The sequence below is a fragment of the Epinephelus moara genome, chromosome 10 (genome assembly GCF_006386435.1).
Source record: "Epinephelus moara isolate mb chromosome 10, YSFRI_EMoa_1.0, whole genome shotgun sequence".
NCBI classification, from domain to species: domain Eukaryota; kingdom Metazoa; phylum Chordata; class Actinopteri; order Perciformes; family Serranidae; genus Epinephelus; species Epinephelus moara.
Genome location: NC_065515.1, coordinates 11,387,080 through 11,405,944, shown reverse-complemented (window position 1 = coordinate 11,405,944; position 18,865 = coordinate 11,387,080). Strand labels below are relative to the sequence as shown.

General features: G+C 41.1%; 1 protein-coding gene across 8 annotated transcripts; it reads right to left on the bottom strand.

Moving 5' to 3' along the window:
- Window positions 1–693: 693 nt before the first annotated feature.
- On the bottom strand, window positions 694–18,581 carry LOC126397308 (NLR family CARD domain-containing protein 3-like). 8 transcript variants are annotated; one of them, XM_050055981.1, is made up of 9 exons: window positions 18,546–18,581; window positions 18,086–18,232; window positions 16,089–16,372; window positions 14,062–15,937; window positions 13,161–13,337; window positions 5,613–5,786; window positions 4,872–5,045; window positions 4,254–4,427; window positions 694–3,293 (listed from the first exon to the last, which is right to left on the bottom strand). In XM_050055981.1, exons 2-9 carry the CDS (start codon window positions 18,211–18,213, stop codon window positions 3,281–3,283), a joined length of 3,000 nt encoding a protein of 999 aa, XP_049911938.1. In that variant the 5' UTR covers window positions 18,214–18,232; window positions 18,546–18,581; the 3' UTR covers window positions 694–3,280. The 8 variants fall into 8 exon arrangements, with proteins under 8 accessions (XP_049911938.1, XP_049911940.1, XP_049911942.1 ...); XM_050055983.1 differs by having other exon boundaries at window positions 4,254–4,377; XM_050055985.1 differs by having other exon boundaries at window positions 4,872–5,030; window positions 5,772–5,786.
- Between the last annotated feature and the right edge of the window lie 284 nt (window positions 18,582–18,865).

The window sequence follows — 18,865 nt, the reverse complement described above, 5'->3', positions numbered from 1 at the left end:
GATACATGTATAACTGCAGCCACATCTCATTTGGAGCCTACACGACATGCACCTACAGATAACACCCACCACCAGCATAAGACAAATCCTCCAACATGACAGCTATCTGAACCCTGCTACAATGTGAGGTTGTAGAGAACAAATATGAGGCCAAAAGCAGCAATAATCCACTGTAAGTACTGAGATGTACCCCTCACCATTACCATTATCCTAACCGCCTTTCTTTAACCAAACTCTTCACAGCTAGCTAAATGCAAACTTAGCATTTTCTTCAGGACTTCACAGGCAACAAGAAAAACACAGCTGGGTTAGTGCCAAACTTCTAACTCTGTAAGGACAAAGAGCGACTATTTTCTTCTTACCTGCATTATTGGAGTGTAGCACAGCAAAGACAGCACTGGAACCACAGTTCTTCTACACCAGAATTATCCGCAACTGACAACCACAGTTTGACGAAAGCAATGAGCCACAGCATCTTTTTCCCCTCCAATCATGGACTGGTAACGTAATAACTTAGCATAGCTTATGTTAGCACAGTAACAGTACAGGCAAAGCAAGACTGTTTAATTTATGGTGTGACCTCTATGTAGTAGGGTTATCAAGACCAAAGGTCCTGCATGCAATGAACCATCCTTTATACACACAGAGAGGGAACAGTATTCAATAAAAAGCCAGTCTGAGCTCTGCTTAAATGATTGCCATGTTGGTGTAATTTAGACAGACATTACTAGGTGCAGATGCGTGATACATTTAGCTTGTTGGATTCAGGCTACATGCACAGTGAAAGGATAGGGAGAAGGGTTACTATTCTCAGGATATTTCACTTCTAATTTCTTCATATATGGTGCATTTTATCAAAAGGAAAATTAAGTACAACTTAGGCTAGAGTCTTTGTCTCTGGCAAAAAAACCAAACCAAAACAAAACAAAACAAAAAACATAAAATAAACATATTTGTTTGTTTGATATGCTCAACAACAATAATTGACATTAAAGATGACATCATCATAACCTTGGTAAAATAAAAAATGAATACAGAAAAATCATCATCATTTTCATCTTCATCGTCATCATCGTCATCACCACCATCACCTTTGCCACAGTCAGTATCACCAGAGAGTCCATGCAAGTCGATTAAATGCAATATTAAGTTACCAAGCCTGACTTTATTTTGTTTGTTTATTGTTATTTTCGTTCCTGTGGTATTATTTAGTACTTTCATAATAAATACTGTCTAACAGTACTGTCACAGCTTTATCTGTTGTCACGAATATGAAAGTTTCAATAAAGAGAGAAGTAATTATCTGTGGGGAAAATGTTTTTTGGGCTGCAGGGGATGTTTTGTTGCAATACCTCAAGTGGCCACTGTAAAAAAAAAAAACTGGCTGCAATGCTGGATGGCGTTCCTGGGGTCTTGAGGTGAGACATGTATAACTGCAGCCACATCTCATTTGGAGCCTACATGACATGCACCTACAGACCGCACCCACCACTTGCATAAGACGAATCCACCAACACGACAGCTATCTGAACCCTGCTACAACGTGACATTGTAGAAAATGAATATAAGGCCAAAAGCAGCTATACTCCACTATAAGTACCGGAATGTACCCCTCACCAATACCCTTACCCTAACCGCCTCTCTTTTAACCAAATTCTTCACAGCTAGCTAAATTCTAACTCACTATTTTCTTTAGGGGTTCCATTTCCAGACCAAGGGGCAAAGGGGACTGATTGTAGACTGATGGTGGGCAAGTTACGTAGCTGCTCCCGCCCCAGCTATACTTACCATAGACTGTATAAAGATGGACAATGTGACAGCTCCCCAGAAGTGAAGCCAAAACATCTCATCCCCAGTGGCTGGCTGCTGTATACGTAACCCTGCCCCCTCCATGTTCGTGGATAGGACATGGGCCAAAATAAACAGTCTGGTTCCTATTATTTTAGGTAGTTCTTATCACGCTGCTGTGTGTTCAAGTGTTTTTTCTAATAAGCTTGGTTATAACTAGTAACATGATGTTAAATATACGTGGAATTGAGGACATGACTGACAGCTGTGTGTGCAAATCGGTGTGCTCGCTATCTATTGTGCTGCTCACTATCTGTCAGATGGGTGTGTGGGTGGGAAGTCACCACTGGTGGAGATCACTACTGCTTGACTTTAGCTCTAAATGATGTCACCAGAGCAAAATGGCAGCAGTTATATCCAGGATATTTTGGCTTCATTTTTGTACAGTGGGGGAAAGTGGAGTCATGTCATTCATCTTTATATATAGTTTATGATACTGACTCACTTGAGGTTGCTGCACAGATTTTAATAACTAGCAGTCATATGCCAAGATGGTGCCTTTTAATTCCAATGGATCTGCTTGCCTGGCGCATACACCAAAAAAGGTCTTAACTTCCCACGGGATGTGGCCCACTGAATACGCCTTGTAATGTTTCTCTTACTGGCCCCGCCCTCAAGTTCCTTCTTAGCTCACTGACTTTACACTGTGATGTCGTCACAGATTTTTAAAGGAAGTTTTACAAATATAAAACCACCATGGCTCAAAAATTGATGCACTCTGCTACAGAATATATTATTCAGATAAAATAGGAACATACATATGCAGAAGCAAAAAGACCATATATACAGAAATATAATCTCAGTGATAAAAATGATTAAATGTAGTTGCAGACTTCTGCATCCTGACATCAACCTCCAACATACAGGATCATGTGAACATGAACAGCAGTTCTCCATCATTCCACAGTGTGGAGGTGCAACACAAAACAATACAGAGACAATCACAGGACTATTTCACTGTAATATGAGCAGCCTGAGTGCAGTTTAACTGACTGTAAATTTACTGTGATGTTGTCATAAACAGTAGAAATCTGCAGAGATTCAGCATATCTATCTACAAAATCCAGACTCACGTCCAGGTGGAGGGTGGAGGAGGTGGCTGAGTGCGGAGCAGAAGGAGTGGAGGAGAAGAACAGAGCAATCAGTGATACACTGATGATGATACTCGGTCAGATCCAGAGGAACACAAAGGGATGATGGTGAACTTGACAGTGGAGCTGATGATGAGAGTCATCTCCACCTCTTGTGATTCTTCTGTTAGTCACTGCTGGATGAAGCTCTGCTCTCCACTCCACCTCCCAGTAACATGGTCCAGTCAGTGTCTCTCCATTCACAAGCTGATGCTGCTGCTTCAACCTCTCTGGATCATCAGGACACAGCTGATCCTCTCAACACATCCACCTTGCTGATCACTCACTCTGACACTCTGAGATCACCACCTCCAGCTGATGAGAGAAGAAGACGACAGACAAAAGAAGTCATAAATCAGCTGAGCTTGAAGCTCACAGACCTGCAGAAACTTTGGGCATCAAGACTGTTTACTCTGCAGATTTCACTGAAGTGCACAGTGTAAATAAACTGCAGAGAGTCCTGAAAGCATCATCAAACAGATATTCACTTTCTGTTGTAGAATTAATATAATTTCAATTTGTTGATACAAAGACTGAACAGCAACACGTCAGCTGTGATTACTGGACTTCAGCAGAGGTTCTGCTCTGTATAAAGACCACATGGTTACTAAATGTAATGATGGTTCTTCGAAATAAAGGCCACCACTTTGCAGGCTCCACACAGACTGATCTCAGAGCTGTGACAGAGACGACGAGAACAAACAAGTGGATCTGTTATGCTCATGTTCAGGTTCATACTTGTATTTAAGGTTTCTGCTAGAATATGTTTATTTTCCTAATGCTGTCTGTGCTGGAACACCCTCTGTATGAAACATTTTAGTGCCTGTCTGCTCTGATTGGTCAGCTAGAAAATAACTGATAATAATGGAGAATAGCATCACTTTCTACAATGAAAAGTATAAAAGTATTCAGTCTTAGGTTTTTACTCACAGTAATTACTTCTACATAGTTTACCTCATCATTTAAAACTTAGGCCATGTTTGAACATCCAACATTGTAACATTATATATGACAGAATATAAGTGTCAAAGCATAATGGGTTTCCTTTGAGATCAGATTTGATGATGAGATAGTTTGATGAAGGAGTACAGCTGTCTCTATACATGTTGTGATGCTGTTAACAGTAATCCAGCTTCACTTTCTGTGGACATGAACACAACAGTCATCTTCACATCAACTTAAACACATGATCACAACAAGCAAGCAAATGCTGGATTTTTACTTTGATACAAACTGAGTTTAGCACAATACTACTGAATCCAGCCTTCTACTGACCTCAGAGTCTCCAGTTTACAGTGTGGACTCCTCTCAAGATCAGACAGCAGTATCACATCTGAATCCTGCAGGTCGTTGTTGCTCAGCTCCAGCTCTCTCAGATGGGAGGGGTTGGACTTCAGAGCTGAGGCCAAAGAAACACAGCTGATCTCTGACAACCTGCAGGAACTCAATCTAAATAAAGAATAAATGATGTAGATAAAAGTCAGTAATAATCCAATAAGATGAGTGCAGGTTTTAAATGTGTAGCTCAACATTACTATATCCTAATCAATGCCTTTTCCCTAGAACAAGTAGAGTGTCTTATTCGCTGTGTTACTGTGACTCTGTCAATTAAAAACAAATATTAGTTCAGAGGATCTTCTGTGTATAGATGTGACCATTAACCAAACATATAAACAAACATTTACTGTCACAAAAAACTGTGGACATTTTCATTTTTTTGTGATTGCATTTTACTTTATACAAGAAAAAAGAAATTAACAGATGGAAATGTTATTTTTTTGTGGATATAAGTTATCTATATGTAAATACATAAGGTCCCATTGTTACTCAAATATATAAGATCTATAACAGTTCAATATATACCAAAATAACTATGTAAACAATTGAACTGACCTCAGAGTCTCCAGTCTACAGTTTGGACTCTCCAGTCCAGCACTCAGCTGCTTCACTCCTGAGTCCTGCAGGTTGTTGTTACTCAGCTCCAGCTCTCTCAGATGGGAGGGGTTGGACTTCAGAGCTGAGGCCAGAGAAACACAGCTGATCTCTGACAACCTGCAGGAACTCAATCTGAATAAAGAATAAATGATGTCAGTTGAAAAGACAATGTTATGCCTGAAATAATTTAGTGTTGAATAATGTGTTCAGAGCTAAAGAAGGTTTAGAATACAGAAGTTTGGAAAATGGAAACTTAAAACACCTGAACCCAACAGGATGCAAGTCGAAAACTTTAATATACTAAAATGAAAAAGGAGCTCTTATTAATATTAATAACATGCTGCTACTTCAATAAAAACACCTCTTGAACTCTGCCAGCTCCACCAGTGGCTCCATCATCAGGAACTGATAATGTGCAGCCAAACACGAATAAAAACCCACAGAAATTGATTTAACCCTCCTACTGTGTTTGGGTCATATTTGACTCGCAAAGGCAAGAGGAAAAAGGGTCTCTAGCACAATATCAAGACTAATATTTGACTCAAGATCCCAAAGATGTCAAATACGTTTTTAATTTTGAAAAATGTGAACAAAAAGCATCAACAGTATTTTTTTTCTGAAATTGTGGAGTCATAATATCGAAGCCACCACAACTTTCATGTGTTAATCTCAGCAAAAGAGTAAAAAATTGTGTCTGACCTCAGAGTCTCCAGTCTACAGTGTGGGCTCTCCAGAAAATCACACAGCAGCTGCACTCCTGAATCCTGCAGCTCATTGTGACTCAGCTCCAGCTCTCTCAGATGGGAGGAGTTGGACTTCAGAGCTGAGGCCAGAGAAACACAGCTGATCTCTGACAACCTGCAGTCCCTCAACCTGAATAAAGAATAAATTATGTAGATAAAGGTTATAAAGAATCCAATCAGATGTGTTCAGCTTTTAAATGTGTAGCTCAATATTACTATGCCCTAATCAATGAGATTTTCTCAAAATGAGTGGAGTGACTTTGTCATTGTGTTATTGTGGATCATCATAATGTCTGCCGTCTACAGACATCATCCAAATGTCACCACAACATTCATACACCTAAATGTCAACACAGATTAATACTATGCTGCTTCATTCATATAATAATAACAATAACAACTAGAACTGCAAGCAGTTATGAACGGGGTCCAAGCCTCCCAGCGCAACTCAGCCTCCACGCCCCATGGAGCCCACGATAGTCGGCCCCAAAGGATGACAGGCTCGGGGCGAGTGTCAGGACACAGGCCAATGTCTGAGCTGCAGTATTCACCCTAATGGGAAGTGCACTGGATGTACCAAAGGCTGAATGCGTTTATTGCAATAAGTCATGCCCACTTTGACCAATCATTACCAAACTTTGTGGCTGGCCACAGGACTGTCTCCACATCATGCTCACCAATTTTCGTACAAATCCAATCATCTTTTATGAAACGTGATATCTCTGGGTTTACAGCATCCACTAGTGGCCAATTTGGGCCAAATTTGGCAGGTAGGTCTGTGTCCTATTCTACATGTACTCTATAAAATTCACAGCTCTCAGTACAATAGTTCAGCTGAAATAAAGGTTTGTTGTTTATCTTGTAATAAGCCACGGCCACTTTGACCAGTCGTGATCACCTTCAATATATGGCCTCAGGAATGGCCCTACATCGTACCCACCAAATTTCGTAAAAATCAGTGTAGCCGTTTGGGAGATATAAACTTCCCATATTTATAGCGCCCCCTAATGGCCAAGGTTCGCCAAATTCACTTCACGCCCTCACAGTGACATGCCAACCATGGATCTCAAATTTAGTGTTGATAGCATTTAATTTGACAGAGATACGGAACAGTTTTATAGCTAGCTACAAAAATTTGTTTGTTAATAATTCGCACATTTTTTGACTGAACAAAATTTTTTCTTAACTTTAGATCAGGTCCATGTCGGGAGTGTACGTGCCAAGTTTCATGCAGATCGGACGAAATCCCTAGGAGGAGTTTGAAAAAGTGGGTTTTGCAGTTTTTGTAATTTTGGCGGAAAAAACGTTAGGCGGAAATGGGCGTGGCCTAGCCCACGTGATGCAGCTCCATTCAAGGAATCCAAGAATCCAATTTTTTGCGTCTTGTTTTCCATGCCACCGACGCTCTGTACTTAATCGCTGTTTTGGTTAGCCAAAACAGCGATTAAGTCATTTTCTGACTCAGATGCCCTACACATAAATCCATACATCAGGTTACATAGAACAGCAGAGCAGGTAGGTACCCCGACACTAACAAACATATGGCTTGCACTTGAGCTTCTTGAAGCTCTCAGCAGCAGCCTCATGCTGTCATTATAAGCCACTGTGAGTTTTCTAATGCTGCCTTGTTTATGACGAGGCTGTGGATTTGACCAAGTTTGATCACTTAATCACTATTCCCTCTCACTTGTAGCTGGTTTTTTTTGTTATCTTTTGAATTTAATATGAATTATGGAACCGTTTTTGTTCACGTTTGCTTCCCCCGTTTCGTAAAATAAATTATTGAAAGTTGCTTTTGAAGTGCGTGACAGAAGTGCGTNATTTTTCCGCCAAATATATGCATATTACCTCATTTAAATACGTGCAAATAACACCGGAGCACCGAGACACAATCTGCTTGGCAGCGCAGTTAGTGGAGCATTTCACCCTCTGCCTGTGCTTTGTGAATTAGACCGTATCTGTTTGCTCCATTTTTACCAGTTAAGCGGCTGCAAAAGCCATGCAATCCTTTTGTGAATTCGGCCCTCTGAGTGCAGTGCCAGACAGATAGAAGTCAGGGAAGGTTGACTGTCTGTCTTCTCTACTTCTGACAATCATGATCTTACTCTTTTTAGCGTTGTATTTTATATCAAAATCAGCACCATACTGTGTGCATATTCTCAGAAGCTGTTGGAGACCAGCACTATATGGGCTAAAGATCATCTACGTACATAAGGTGATTAATTAGTGAGTCACCAACCCTACAACCTGTACCACATGCATTTAAAATCAAAGACAAATCATTCATATACATATTAAAAAGAAAAGGAGACAAAATTCCGCCCTGGCGAACACCATTGGTCACATGGAAGGGAACAGATGTTACATTCCCCCATCGCACTCTCATTGTCTGATGCGAGTACCAATAAACCAAGATTCTAATTAAAAAACCAGGGACCCCACTTTTAGACAATTTTAGAAATAATTTCTCATGATTTACACGATCAAATGCTTTAGAAGCATCAATGAAGCACATGAACATTGTAGAATTTTGCCTATTATATTTATCTAAAATTTCCTTTAGTGCAAAAATACATAAATCAGTGCCATGGTTTCATTTAAAACCAAATTGGTTGTCAGTAGACAGGACGTACCTCTCAAGTCTACACAGTAGAACTGTCTCCAGCACTTTGGACATGACACTGGCCAGAGCTATTGGCCTGTAATTATCTGAGCTGTTCAGCTTCCCCACTTTATCTTTGATAACTGGTACTAGCACAACAAAAAGCATAGAATCAGGTAATACTCCATGAACAAGAAAACCTGTGTAGTACATAGCCACCAGAGGGCACAGTTTCTTACTGGCAAGTTTAATATGTTCAGCTGTAATATTATCCAGACCACAGGCCTTATTATCTCTTAACTTCAATATTGCTTCATGGACTTCAGCAGAAGTGACAATATCATCATCATTAAACTCTACAAACAGATTACTTTTCACACAGTTTAACAGTTCATAATATTGTGTCCACCATAACTGTGAAATTTCATCAGGACCACTCACACCATCTATATTAGATTGAAGAGATGTTTTGCAGTTATTAATAGTTTTTACTTCTTTCCAGAAGTCATTAACATTATTTTTTGCAGCTTCCTTGCCAGTGAATCTGACCTCATAGTATAATCATTTCTTTTAATATAGCGAAGTGCATATTTAAATCTAGCATTAGTGCATTTTTTATTTTCAAACAAAGGGCCAAGCCTGCTTTTGCCTGACTTAGCCCATTTTTTAAAAGCATTTCGAGCCTCTGCATGGAGCTCTTCTACATGATCCTTCCAACCTGGCTTAGCATTGCACACTTTTGTCCTGTGTTTATATAGAGGCCTGCTCGAGATACTGAGAGACTCCACAATAGCTTCATACAGGGAACATAATTCCTTACAGTGTTGTACATTCTTACAGTTAATATCCCAACACAATAAGGCATCTTTTGGGACCTTAATATTACCCAGCAAAGCATCAGAATGATTGACATATTTATTAAGATCTTTCTTAGACAATTTTGACCAATCTATTTTCCCTACACCAATGCCATTATCCACAGGCAACAACACTGGTAAATTGCCTGTGTTCAACACCATGAGAAAGGGTATATGGTCCGTGGTAGCCAAATCATAATCAATTTTCATCATAGCCCACCAGCCCCTTCACCCCCCTGTGTGAGGTGCCGGCAATCCCGGTGTCCAGTCCCAGGAGACGAGACTTCCCAGCAGGAGACGTTGTTGACTCCTCCTGACGAACAGGGCCTGTTAGCCCCTGCACCCCCTCTCATGCGGTGCCGGTAGTCCCAGGGTCGTAGTCCGATGTGCAGTGCGTCTCCACCGCTGTCACTCGGCGATCCATGGCCGCAATAATTGCCCCCAAGTTCTCACTCACTTCTGCCTGTGTTTCCAATGCCCTCCTCAGGCCAGAGACTTCTTGGCTCAGCTGCTCCACTTGGCTAAGCAGAGCCGAGGCGTCCATATTACCAAACCCAACAGGTGGCAGTTCATCCAAGTAATGTAAAACAAACCATGGAATATTTTCATCGCACTCATTTAGGACCTTCAGACAGGCCTTGATATTATTTATGTCCTTCTGTAGGCCTTTGTGTGCGACACAGCGTAGCGTGGTATTCGGGCATACATCAAACAAAAGCCGCTTGGACTCCTCAATCCACTCAGATGAAAAGTCGTTTGTTGTCAACAAAACAATTTCATCATGGCTTAGTGTCTTCATTTTAACCACGATAAAGTTTAACAGTTCATCTTCTACTATCACCTTTCCATTATCCGTTTTGTAGATTGCAGGTTTTGTGCGAGGGCAAGCAGAGCCTCCACCAGCAGCACCCACCGCCGCCGCCATCTTGTCCCAGTGACGTGGGAGGGAAGCCGCGGGCTGGTCAGTTACTTCCGACCGAGTAATTTGATTGGACAAGAGGTATTCCATGAGTGCTGATATAGAGTACAACATTACTGGGACACGTAACAGTAAAATCACTCTACTCACAGGTGTTATAAATATATACAACCATTAATTAACCAACTGTCACACTCGCTACATTGATGCAAACTGACACTAGCGTTACACCAAGAAGATGGATATTTTCCCCAAAATTACTTTTGAAACTTATTAAATTATGATTGGTTGTCAGGAGAGGACGAGGAAAAGGAAAGCCAGGACTCTTCTGTGCAGACCTCCAGGTGTGTTTGAATTCGGTAGTGACAACATCCAGGTTTGCCAAAGTTTAATCAGCCAAACTGGACGAAGTTACACAGTTGCTGATCAATGGAAATACAAAGTAGCTTGTGAGGTCCTGGCATGTGTGCTGCGTTGCCTGGCAACAGACTGGGGGAACTGTTTTTTTTTTCGCAGAGCTACATAACATACCTAAATAATTTATTTCATCACCTTATGTTAACATTTCCTTACTCAGCATTGCTATTTAAGCTGTTGTTGAACTGTTGTATAAAAGCAATATCACACTCGAGGTCGTGATGTTGTACTGTATATCGTCACGGCTGTAATTGTCTTCGGCACTCGGCCTCTGGCCTCGTGCCTATGACCGAATAACAGCCATGACGACATACAGTACAACATCACTCCCTTTTGTGTGATATTGCCTAAACATACTAGGGTAACAAGCACTAGACAATGTCCGGTGGGTCAAAGGCCAATTTGAAAAGATGGGTCTTCAGTTGTATTTTAAAAGATGAAGCAGCTAGATCTAGTCAGTGGATTTGGATTAGGAGGAAAATGTCAGTTGGGGGCCAGCAGGGGACCTACTAAGCAGTGTACATAACTCCTTGAGATCAGGTGGAGAGATCCACCAATCAGACCTCTCAGGAGAAAATCCAGGAAGAGGAAGGTTATTTAAGTGTGGGAGTGGCCTATTTGAGTCCCTTTTATTTGAGACCATGCTGCAAGGTGAGTGTGTTTGCTGATCCTGTGAGTTAATCTTCTCTGTCTCCTTTAACTTTAGCTTATATTGGAGTTATGATTTGTAGCATGTGAAATAGGATATGGTGATTGTGCTAGGGAAATTAGTATCGCTACCTGGAGCTCGCATAAACGGAGCCTGGGTTTGGTTGAAGGTGGCAGTGCTGTTTGGACTGAGAAAGCCATGTGTAAGTAAGGTAAAGGAGGTTATTGGGTTGGTGTGGGGATCAGTGAGACCTGGCAATAGGGGAGTGTCTCTGGGACACCAGAGATCACTGTCTAGCCACCTGGAGGTGTCGTGGGACCAACTAGACGAAACACCGGTGAAAGGAGGTTCCCACCTGATGACCCCAAAGACGTGTTAGTTATCACTGCTCACTGGTCTGTATAGTTTAGCCTTGCGAAAATAGCTTATCATAGGGCTTAGGAGGTTATTCACTAAGTGCTGATCCTTTCTCTAGAGCACAAATTTCTTGTGTTTATTTAAACTTAAAAGTTGAGACTGCCGACCATAAATCCAATGGAAGGGAGTTCCATAGTGTCGAATCCACGACTTCAAAGGCCCAGTCACCTTTTGTTTTCAGTCTGGAGCAGGGGACTGCCAATAGGTCCTGTTCCGAAGACCTAAGGGACCTGCTGACAATATATGAATGAAGGAGGTCACTTATGTACTCAGGTGCCTGACCGTGGAGGGCTTTATACGTGAGAACAAGTAACTTAAAGTGGATCCTGAACCTGATGGGAAGTCACTGTAAAAAAACTAAAAAGGAGTGATATGGGTTGACCTGTTGGACCTGGTTAACAGCCTAGCAGCAGCATTCTGGATAATTTGAAGACTGTTTAGAGATGATTTCTTTAGACAAGTAAAAGTGAATTACAATAGTCCAGTCCAGAGGACACAAAAGCATGGATAATCATCTCTAGCTCAGGTCGAGACACCACAGACCCGAGCTTTGCAATATTTCTGAGGTAAATAAAACAAGTACGGGCTAATAATTAAATATGATGATCAAAATGCATTGCCTGGTCAAAGATAACACCAAGATTCCAAAAATGTAACTGTATAACTGGCGAAAGGGACCCAATACTCTGGGCAACCTTTGAAGCTATACTATCTGAAGCAATTATCAGAACCTCTGTCTTATCTGTGTTAATTGTTAGTAGTTGTTTGACATCCAGTCCTTGATTGCAGTCAAACAGTTGTGAAGAACAGCAAGTTTGTCTGTGTTATCAGGCATAAATGAGACATAGAGTTGAATGTCGTCAGCATAACAGTGATATGATATGCCTGAGAACTGGCTAATAATATGTCCAAGTAAAGGCATATACTGATTAAATAATAAAGGACCTAATACAGAGCCCTGAGGTACACCACAGGAAAGAGCGGCAGTATCAAAGCTGAAAGGACCAAGAGACACAGAAACTCCTATTTGAAAGGTAGGAGCAAAACGAGTCAAGGGCATTCCCAGAGAGATACTGTGATCCGCACTATCAAAAGCTGCTCTGAGATCCAACAGTACCAAAACAGAACATTCACCGATATCAGAGGACATTATTAGGTCATTTGAGACTCTAAGAAGGGCTGTTTCGGTGGAGTGCCCCTGACGGAACCCTGACTGGAATGTATCAAGAATTTTGTGTTTCGTCAGCACAGCAATGACCTGTTTGAAAACAACTTTTTCTAAAAGTTTGTAAATAAAGGACAGCTTTGAAATGGGTTTATAGTTATTTGGCACAGATGGACCAAGGTTTGTTTGTTTTTAAAAGAGGCTGAACAATTGTATTTTTTAAAATATGCCAGGACACAAATAATTAGTCAGTGTTGACATGAAAACAAGAATAACTCAGAACCTCAGGAATCTTAAATTTTGTTGCCATGAATCTCAAACTTGATGATGTGCTTTTTACATCATCACTTCTCTACTATTATCAATTGTTCAGTCATTTGGAAAGACAGAAAATTTATGAAAAAGTGAAATCCTGTGACCTCAATCAAGGATCTGAATTTAATATATACAAGAAAACTGCATAAACAAGTGAACTGACCTCAGAGTCTCCAGTCTACAGTTTGGACTCTCCAGTCCAGCACACAACTGCTTCACTCCTGAATCCTGCAGATAGTAGTTAAAACTCAGGTGCAGCTCTCTCAGATGGGAGGGGTTGGACTTAAGAGCTGAGGCCATGACTCCACAGTGAGTCTCTGGGATTCCACAGCCAGAAAGTCTGTCATGACACATATTCAAAGATTTGTTATTATGGAAGAAACACTTAATATTTAATACTTAATATTCAAATTATGAAACACGGAACAGTTTGACATATCCCGTTTAGATCGACTGAAAGTAGTTAAGTGTAAAAAAAGGACATGAAGAATTAAAAGTAATTAAAAGGCAACTCATAAAAATAGTATTGTGCTATTTAAACAGTGTGAGTAGAACCCTTAATTTGTTTTTTGGTCCATTTTCTTTGAGAAGGAGGTGTGGCATCCCCTTACATCCTCTGTGCCCCCTATAAAGTGGCTCCAAAACCATTACATTAAAAGACAGAAACAAACAAACAAACAAATAAACAAACAAAAAACAATAGGAATAATTGCATGACAGTCGTTCTTTAGGACTTCGGAAATCTGCTTTGAAAAATGATACAGATCTTATTTTTAATTCTTAAGTTTAGGAGAAAAGAAACTCAGGTATTATCTGCATATCTGATTATATAAATCACCTTCAGAACCTACTTATGTAATAACAACTTTACTGCATTCACTGATAACCATAACATACTGCTACATGTTGGGCTGAAATGCTGCTGTGATAAATTCTCAACCACAACCTTTAAATTTCTTCATTTGTTTTACCAGGTTAATAAGGAATATAAGAATTGTATAGTGTATATATTTGAAGAACTAATTTACAGTGATTTATGATCACATAATCACATCTGGACTTACACAGCCTTTCTGCAGTTCCTCACAGCTGGAATCAGTCTCAGTCGTCCCTCCTCTGTTGTGTTGTATTTCCTCAGGTTCAGCTCATCCAGAACCTCCTCTGACATCTGTAGCATGTAGGCCAGAGCTGAGCAGTGGATCTCAGAGAGTTTCTTCTCTGGTCTGTTCTCTGACTTCAGGAACTCTTGGATCTCCTGATGTATTGAGTGGTCGTTCATCTCCAGCAGACAGTGGAAGATGTTGATGCTTCTGTCAGGAGAGATCTCATCACTGCTCATCTTCTTCAGGTTTTTGATGGCTCTCCGGATGATTTCTGGACTGTTGTCTGTACGACCCAGCAGGCCTCCCAATAGTCTCTGGTTGGACTCCAGAGACAGGCCATGAAGGAAACGGACAAACAGGTCTAGGTGACCATTTTCACTTTGGAGGGATTTCTCCATGGCTGTCTTCAGAAACACATCGAGGGATCTGTTTTTATCCCGGTCTTTCCCCAGGAAGTCCTTCAGGGGTCTGTATTTATCCCCATATTTCTCCAGGACGACATCCAGGAATCTGTAATTATCCCAGTCTTTCCCCAGGAAGTTCTCCAGTACCTCTGTCTTCCTGTTGGTGAAACAGTGGAACAGGTAGACAGCAGCCAGAAACTCCTGAATGCTCAGATGAACGAAGCAGTAAACTGTTTTCTGGAAAATCACACTCTCTCTTTTGAAGATCTCTGTACAAACTCCTGAGAACACCGAGGCCTCTGTGACATCAAGACCACAGTGCTCCAGGTCTTCTTGGTAAAACATGTTTCCTTTCTCCAGATGTTCAAATGCCAGCCTCCCCAGCTTCAGTAGGACTTCTCTGTCAGTCTCCGTCAGCTCCTGTGGACTCGTCTCATGTCCCTCATCATATTTCTGCTTCTTCCTCTTTGTCTGAACCAGCAGGAAGTGCGAGTACAGGTCAGTCAGGGTCTTGGGCAGCTCTCCTCTCTGCTCTGTAGTCAACATGTGATCCAGAACTGTAGCAGTGATCCAGCAGAAGACTGGGATTAGACACATGATGTGGAGGCTCCTGGATGTCTTGATGTGGGAGATCATTCTGCTGGACAGCTCTTCATCACTGACTCTCCTCCTGAAGTACTCCTCCTTGTGGGCATCAGTGAAGCCTCGTACTTCTGTTACCCTGTCAACACATGCAGGAGGGATCTGATTGGCTGCTGCAGGTCGGGAAGTTATCCAGATGAGAGCCAAGGGAAGCAGCTTCCCCTTGATGAGGTTTGTCAGCAGCATGTTGACTGATGACTTCTGTGTGACATCAGTCACAACCTCATTGTTGTGGAAATCCAGTGCCAGTCTGCTTTCATCCAGGCCGTCAAAGATGAACAGAACTTTACAGACAGCGAGCTCCTCTGCTGTGACCTTCTGTAATGTTGGATGGAAAACATGGAGCAGAGTGAGAAGACTGTACTGCTCATCTTTGATCAAGTTCAGCTCCCTGAACGAAAGCAGAATCACCAGACTGACATCTTGGTTTTCCAAACCCTCTGCCCAGTCCAGAGTGAACTTTTGCACCAAGAAGGTTTTTCCAATGCCAGCGACGCCATTCATAAGAACGACTCTGATGTGTTTCTGTTGGTCAGGTAAAGCTTTAAAGATTTCGTGACACTCGATTGGAGTGTCATGGAGGATCTTCTTCTTGGAAGCTGTCTCAAGCTGTGTCACCTCATGTTGGGTATTAACCTCTTCACTCTGTCCCTCTGTGATGTAGAGCTCAGTGTAGATCCTGTTGAGGAGGGTTTCACTTCCTGTTTCATCACTTCCTTCAGTCACATGTTCACATCTCCTCCTCAGACTAATCTTATGTTCATCTAAAACCTCCTGCAGACCACTATCTCCTGAAAGAGAAGGAACATTAAATTAAAGCGTTTAAAATATTATGACTTTAATAACAATCTTTAATGTGGATGCTGTACAACACAACAAATAAACCAAGAAGAATCCTGTGTTCAGACATGATCACATCAGGGAACAGATGTACAGCCTTACTTTGTGCAGTGATGGTCTGACTGGCTGTCTGCAGTCCAGCTCTTGTTCTGGATCTTTTCCCACACTGAGGACAGGAGAAGTTTCCTGATGAAGCAGACTGGTCCCAGTGTGAGGTGATGCACTGTCTGCAGAACCAGTGTCCACAGCTGGTAGAGACTGGATCCTTCAGGATGTCCTGACACAAAACACAGCAAGACAGCTGCTCCTCCCCAGAAACACGACTCCTCTTCTTCTTCTCTCCGTGGAGATGAACACATTCTTTAGACCTCGTCCTGCCCCCTCTGCTGGAAATAGTTTGTTTTAGTCACACACTTAATCACTGGCAGTTCAAATATCTCATGGTGGAGCTTCATGAAAACCTCCTGAGTAATGTTCTGCTCCACTGTGAGACAACTTTCAAAAGGCTCAAACTTTCCTCATGTCTTTCAACATTTCCCTGCAGTTAAACTGTTCTTGATGAGAGGCAGTCGATCCTCAGGTGGTTTTAGTTTTGGTGTTTTTGCTGGACATGCTGTGCAATTCAAACAAACTTTGGAACAATGATTAATCACATGTCTCAAGTAATTCATCCTCTCATCATTCATTCTTTAACTGGTGAACTGCTTTGAAATCCACATGAGCGTCAGATGATGGGACACCTTAAAGTAGATTCAACTGTCTGAGACTGACAGACTGAAACATGGAGATTCTACTGAACATTACTTTCAGTTTCTTCATCTGAAGCCACCAGAGGAGAGATTTACTAAAACTGTCACTTATCACCATCAGTGGGGCAAAATTTGTGTCTCCACTTTTTTAGTTTAGTAGAATATTCCCTCAAACTTCAGATGTTAATGAGTCGCAGTGCATGTGATTTTCACAGAGTTTTCTACTGCTGAACTTTGTGGAAGATTTCTGGGGCAACTTCGAAACCTCTTTGACAAAATTATTTCTGTTAACACATAACAAAGTAATATCACAGGCTCAGTTAATAAGTCTGACAAATTTAAAACCCTACTGTGTTTCTAAAGATCATCAGTGTGAGAAGAAGCTCCACTCTGTAACATCACTGAACAATCACAGTGTTTCTGTCGCTCCAACAACTCCAACAGAGTGAGACCTCTCGTCTTTAGCTGACTGCAGCATGTCAGTTTCAGGAGTCACAGTCTTCCAGCTGAACTTTGATTCATATCAGATCAACAATTGAAGCTTATCAATGTAATAGTTTGGAGCCAGGATCTTCAGATTATGTATACATATATATTTGTGTCAACATATATACATAACCATAATAACTATATTTGTATACCCATGTAAATATAATTACATTTTCCTTCTGATTTCTTCTTTTACTGATACGTTGATATTTCATTACCTGTTTTATTGTTGTATTTTAAGTTAGATATTTCGATATCTGTTTATTTTTCTATTTATAACCTTTATTCAAACTGGGAAGGCCATTAAGCAAGAGCAAGCTTTCTTTTACAAGGAGGCCCTGAGTACAGGACATAGAAAACATTAGAAGCACACAAAAGTTACAATATACATCAACAATTTAGTCAAGAAGCAGGACATCAGCATAAGAGACGACATCAGTTCACAGAAAACACGTGCATTCACAATGTTCTGTCTAATTTACAAGCCTCTGCAGAATGTTGCCTGGAGGACGATACAAATGCATTTTATTGTGCAGTCCTGTATTGTATAATGGCAGTAAAGCCGAGCTTTGTACCTTGAACCAGTGTTTGGATCAAGTTGCATTAAGGTGTGTCAGATTCAGCAGCTACAGCTGTTATTACAATGTGTCAGATACACATTTAATCCACGTTTGATAAATATAAGTATCAGGTCAGACTCTGTATCAGTAGATACACACATTTAAAGGACTCTGATCCCCAGTGAGTGACTACAACAATACCTCATGTCATTATAAAAACACAGTGTTGTAGTGTAGATTATCAGATAATATAAAAACTGAATCATCTTCAGGTCAGTTTACAGTAGAAACAGTCTCTTACTTTGTGTCTGAGGGTCCAGGTTCATTACTGAAGAATGGAGGGAAATCTCTGGATTGGTCACTCTTCAAAGACAGACAGCTGGACACTGGAGACTCTGATCTGTCCTCCTCTTTCTCCAAATCACTCATCTTCTCAAATCTGAGAACACTGGACACACACACACACACACACACACACACACACACACACACACAACACACACACNTACACACACACACACACACACACACACACACACACACACACACACACACACACACACACACACACACACACACAGCATAATGAAGTCAGTACATTACCCATACAGTCAGTAACTTGTTATTGACAGGACACTGATTACATACTGGGTGGATATTTTCCTGACACTATAACAGACAAAACTTAATCAGAATAAAAATCAGCAGATGAATCAATAATGAGAGTAATCATTATTTGCAGGTCTAGTATTAACACTCACCCTGACTCAGACGACCTGTATTCCTCTGACTGCTCCGTCGAGTTTAAAATGGAGTCTGGGACAATATGACTTCATAGTTTGACCGTCAGTCTTTGCTGTGTGTGTGTGTGTGTGTGTGTGTGTGTGTGTGTGTGTGTGTGTGTGTGTGTGCAATCTGTAATAAAGATATGATGTTAAGATTACCACATGCAATTCTTTTAGTTACCTAATAGCTCACTGACACTCTATATTAAGGAGTTCAAGGTACGTTAAGCCTTGAGACACAATCTCTCTGTAAATCTAGAGGAGAAGCTGTGGAAGAAATGGTCAACTTCAGAAAC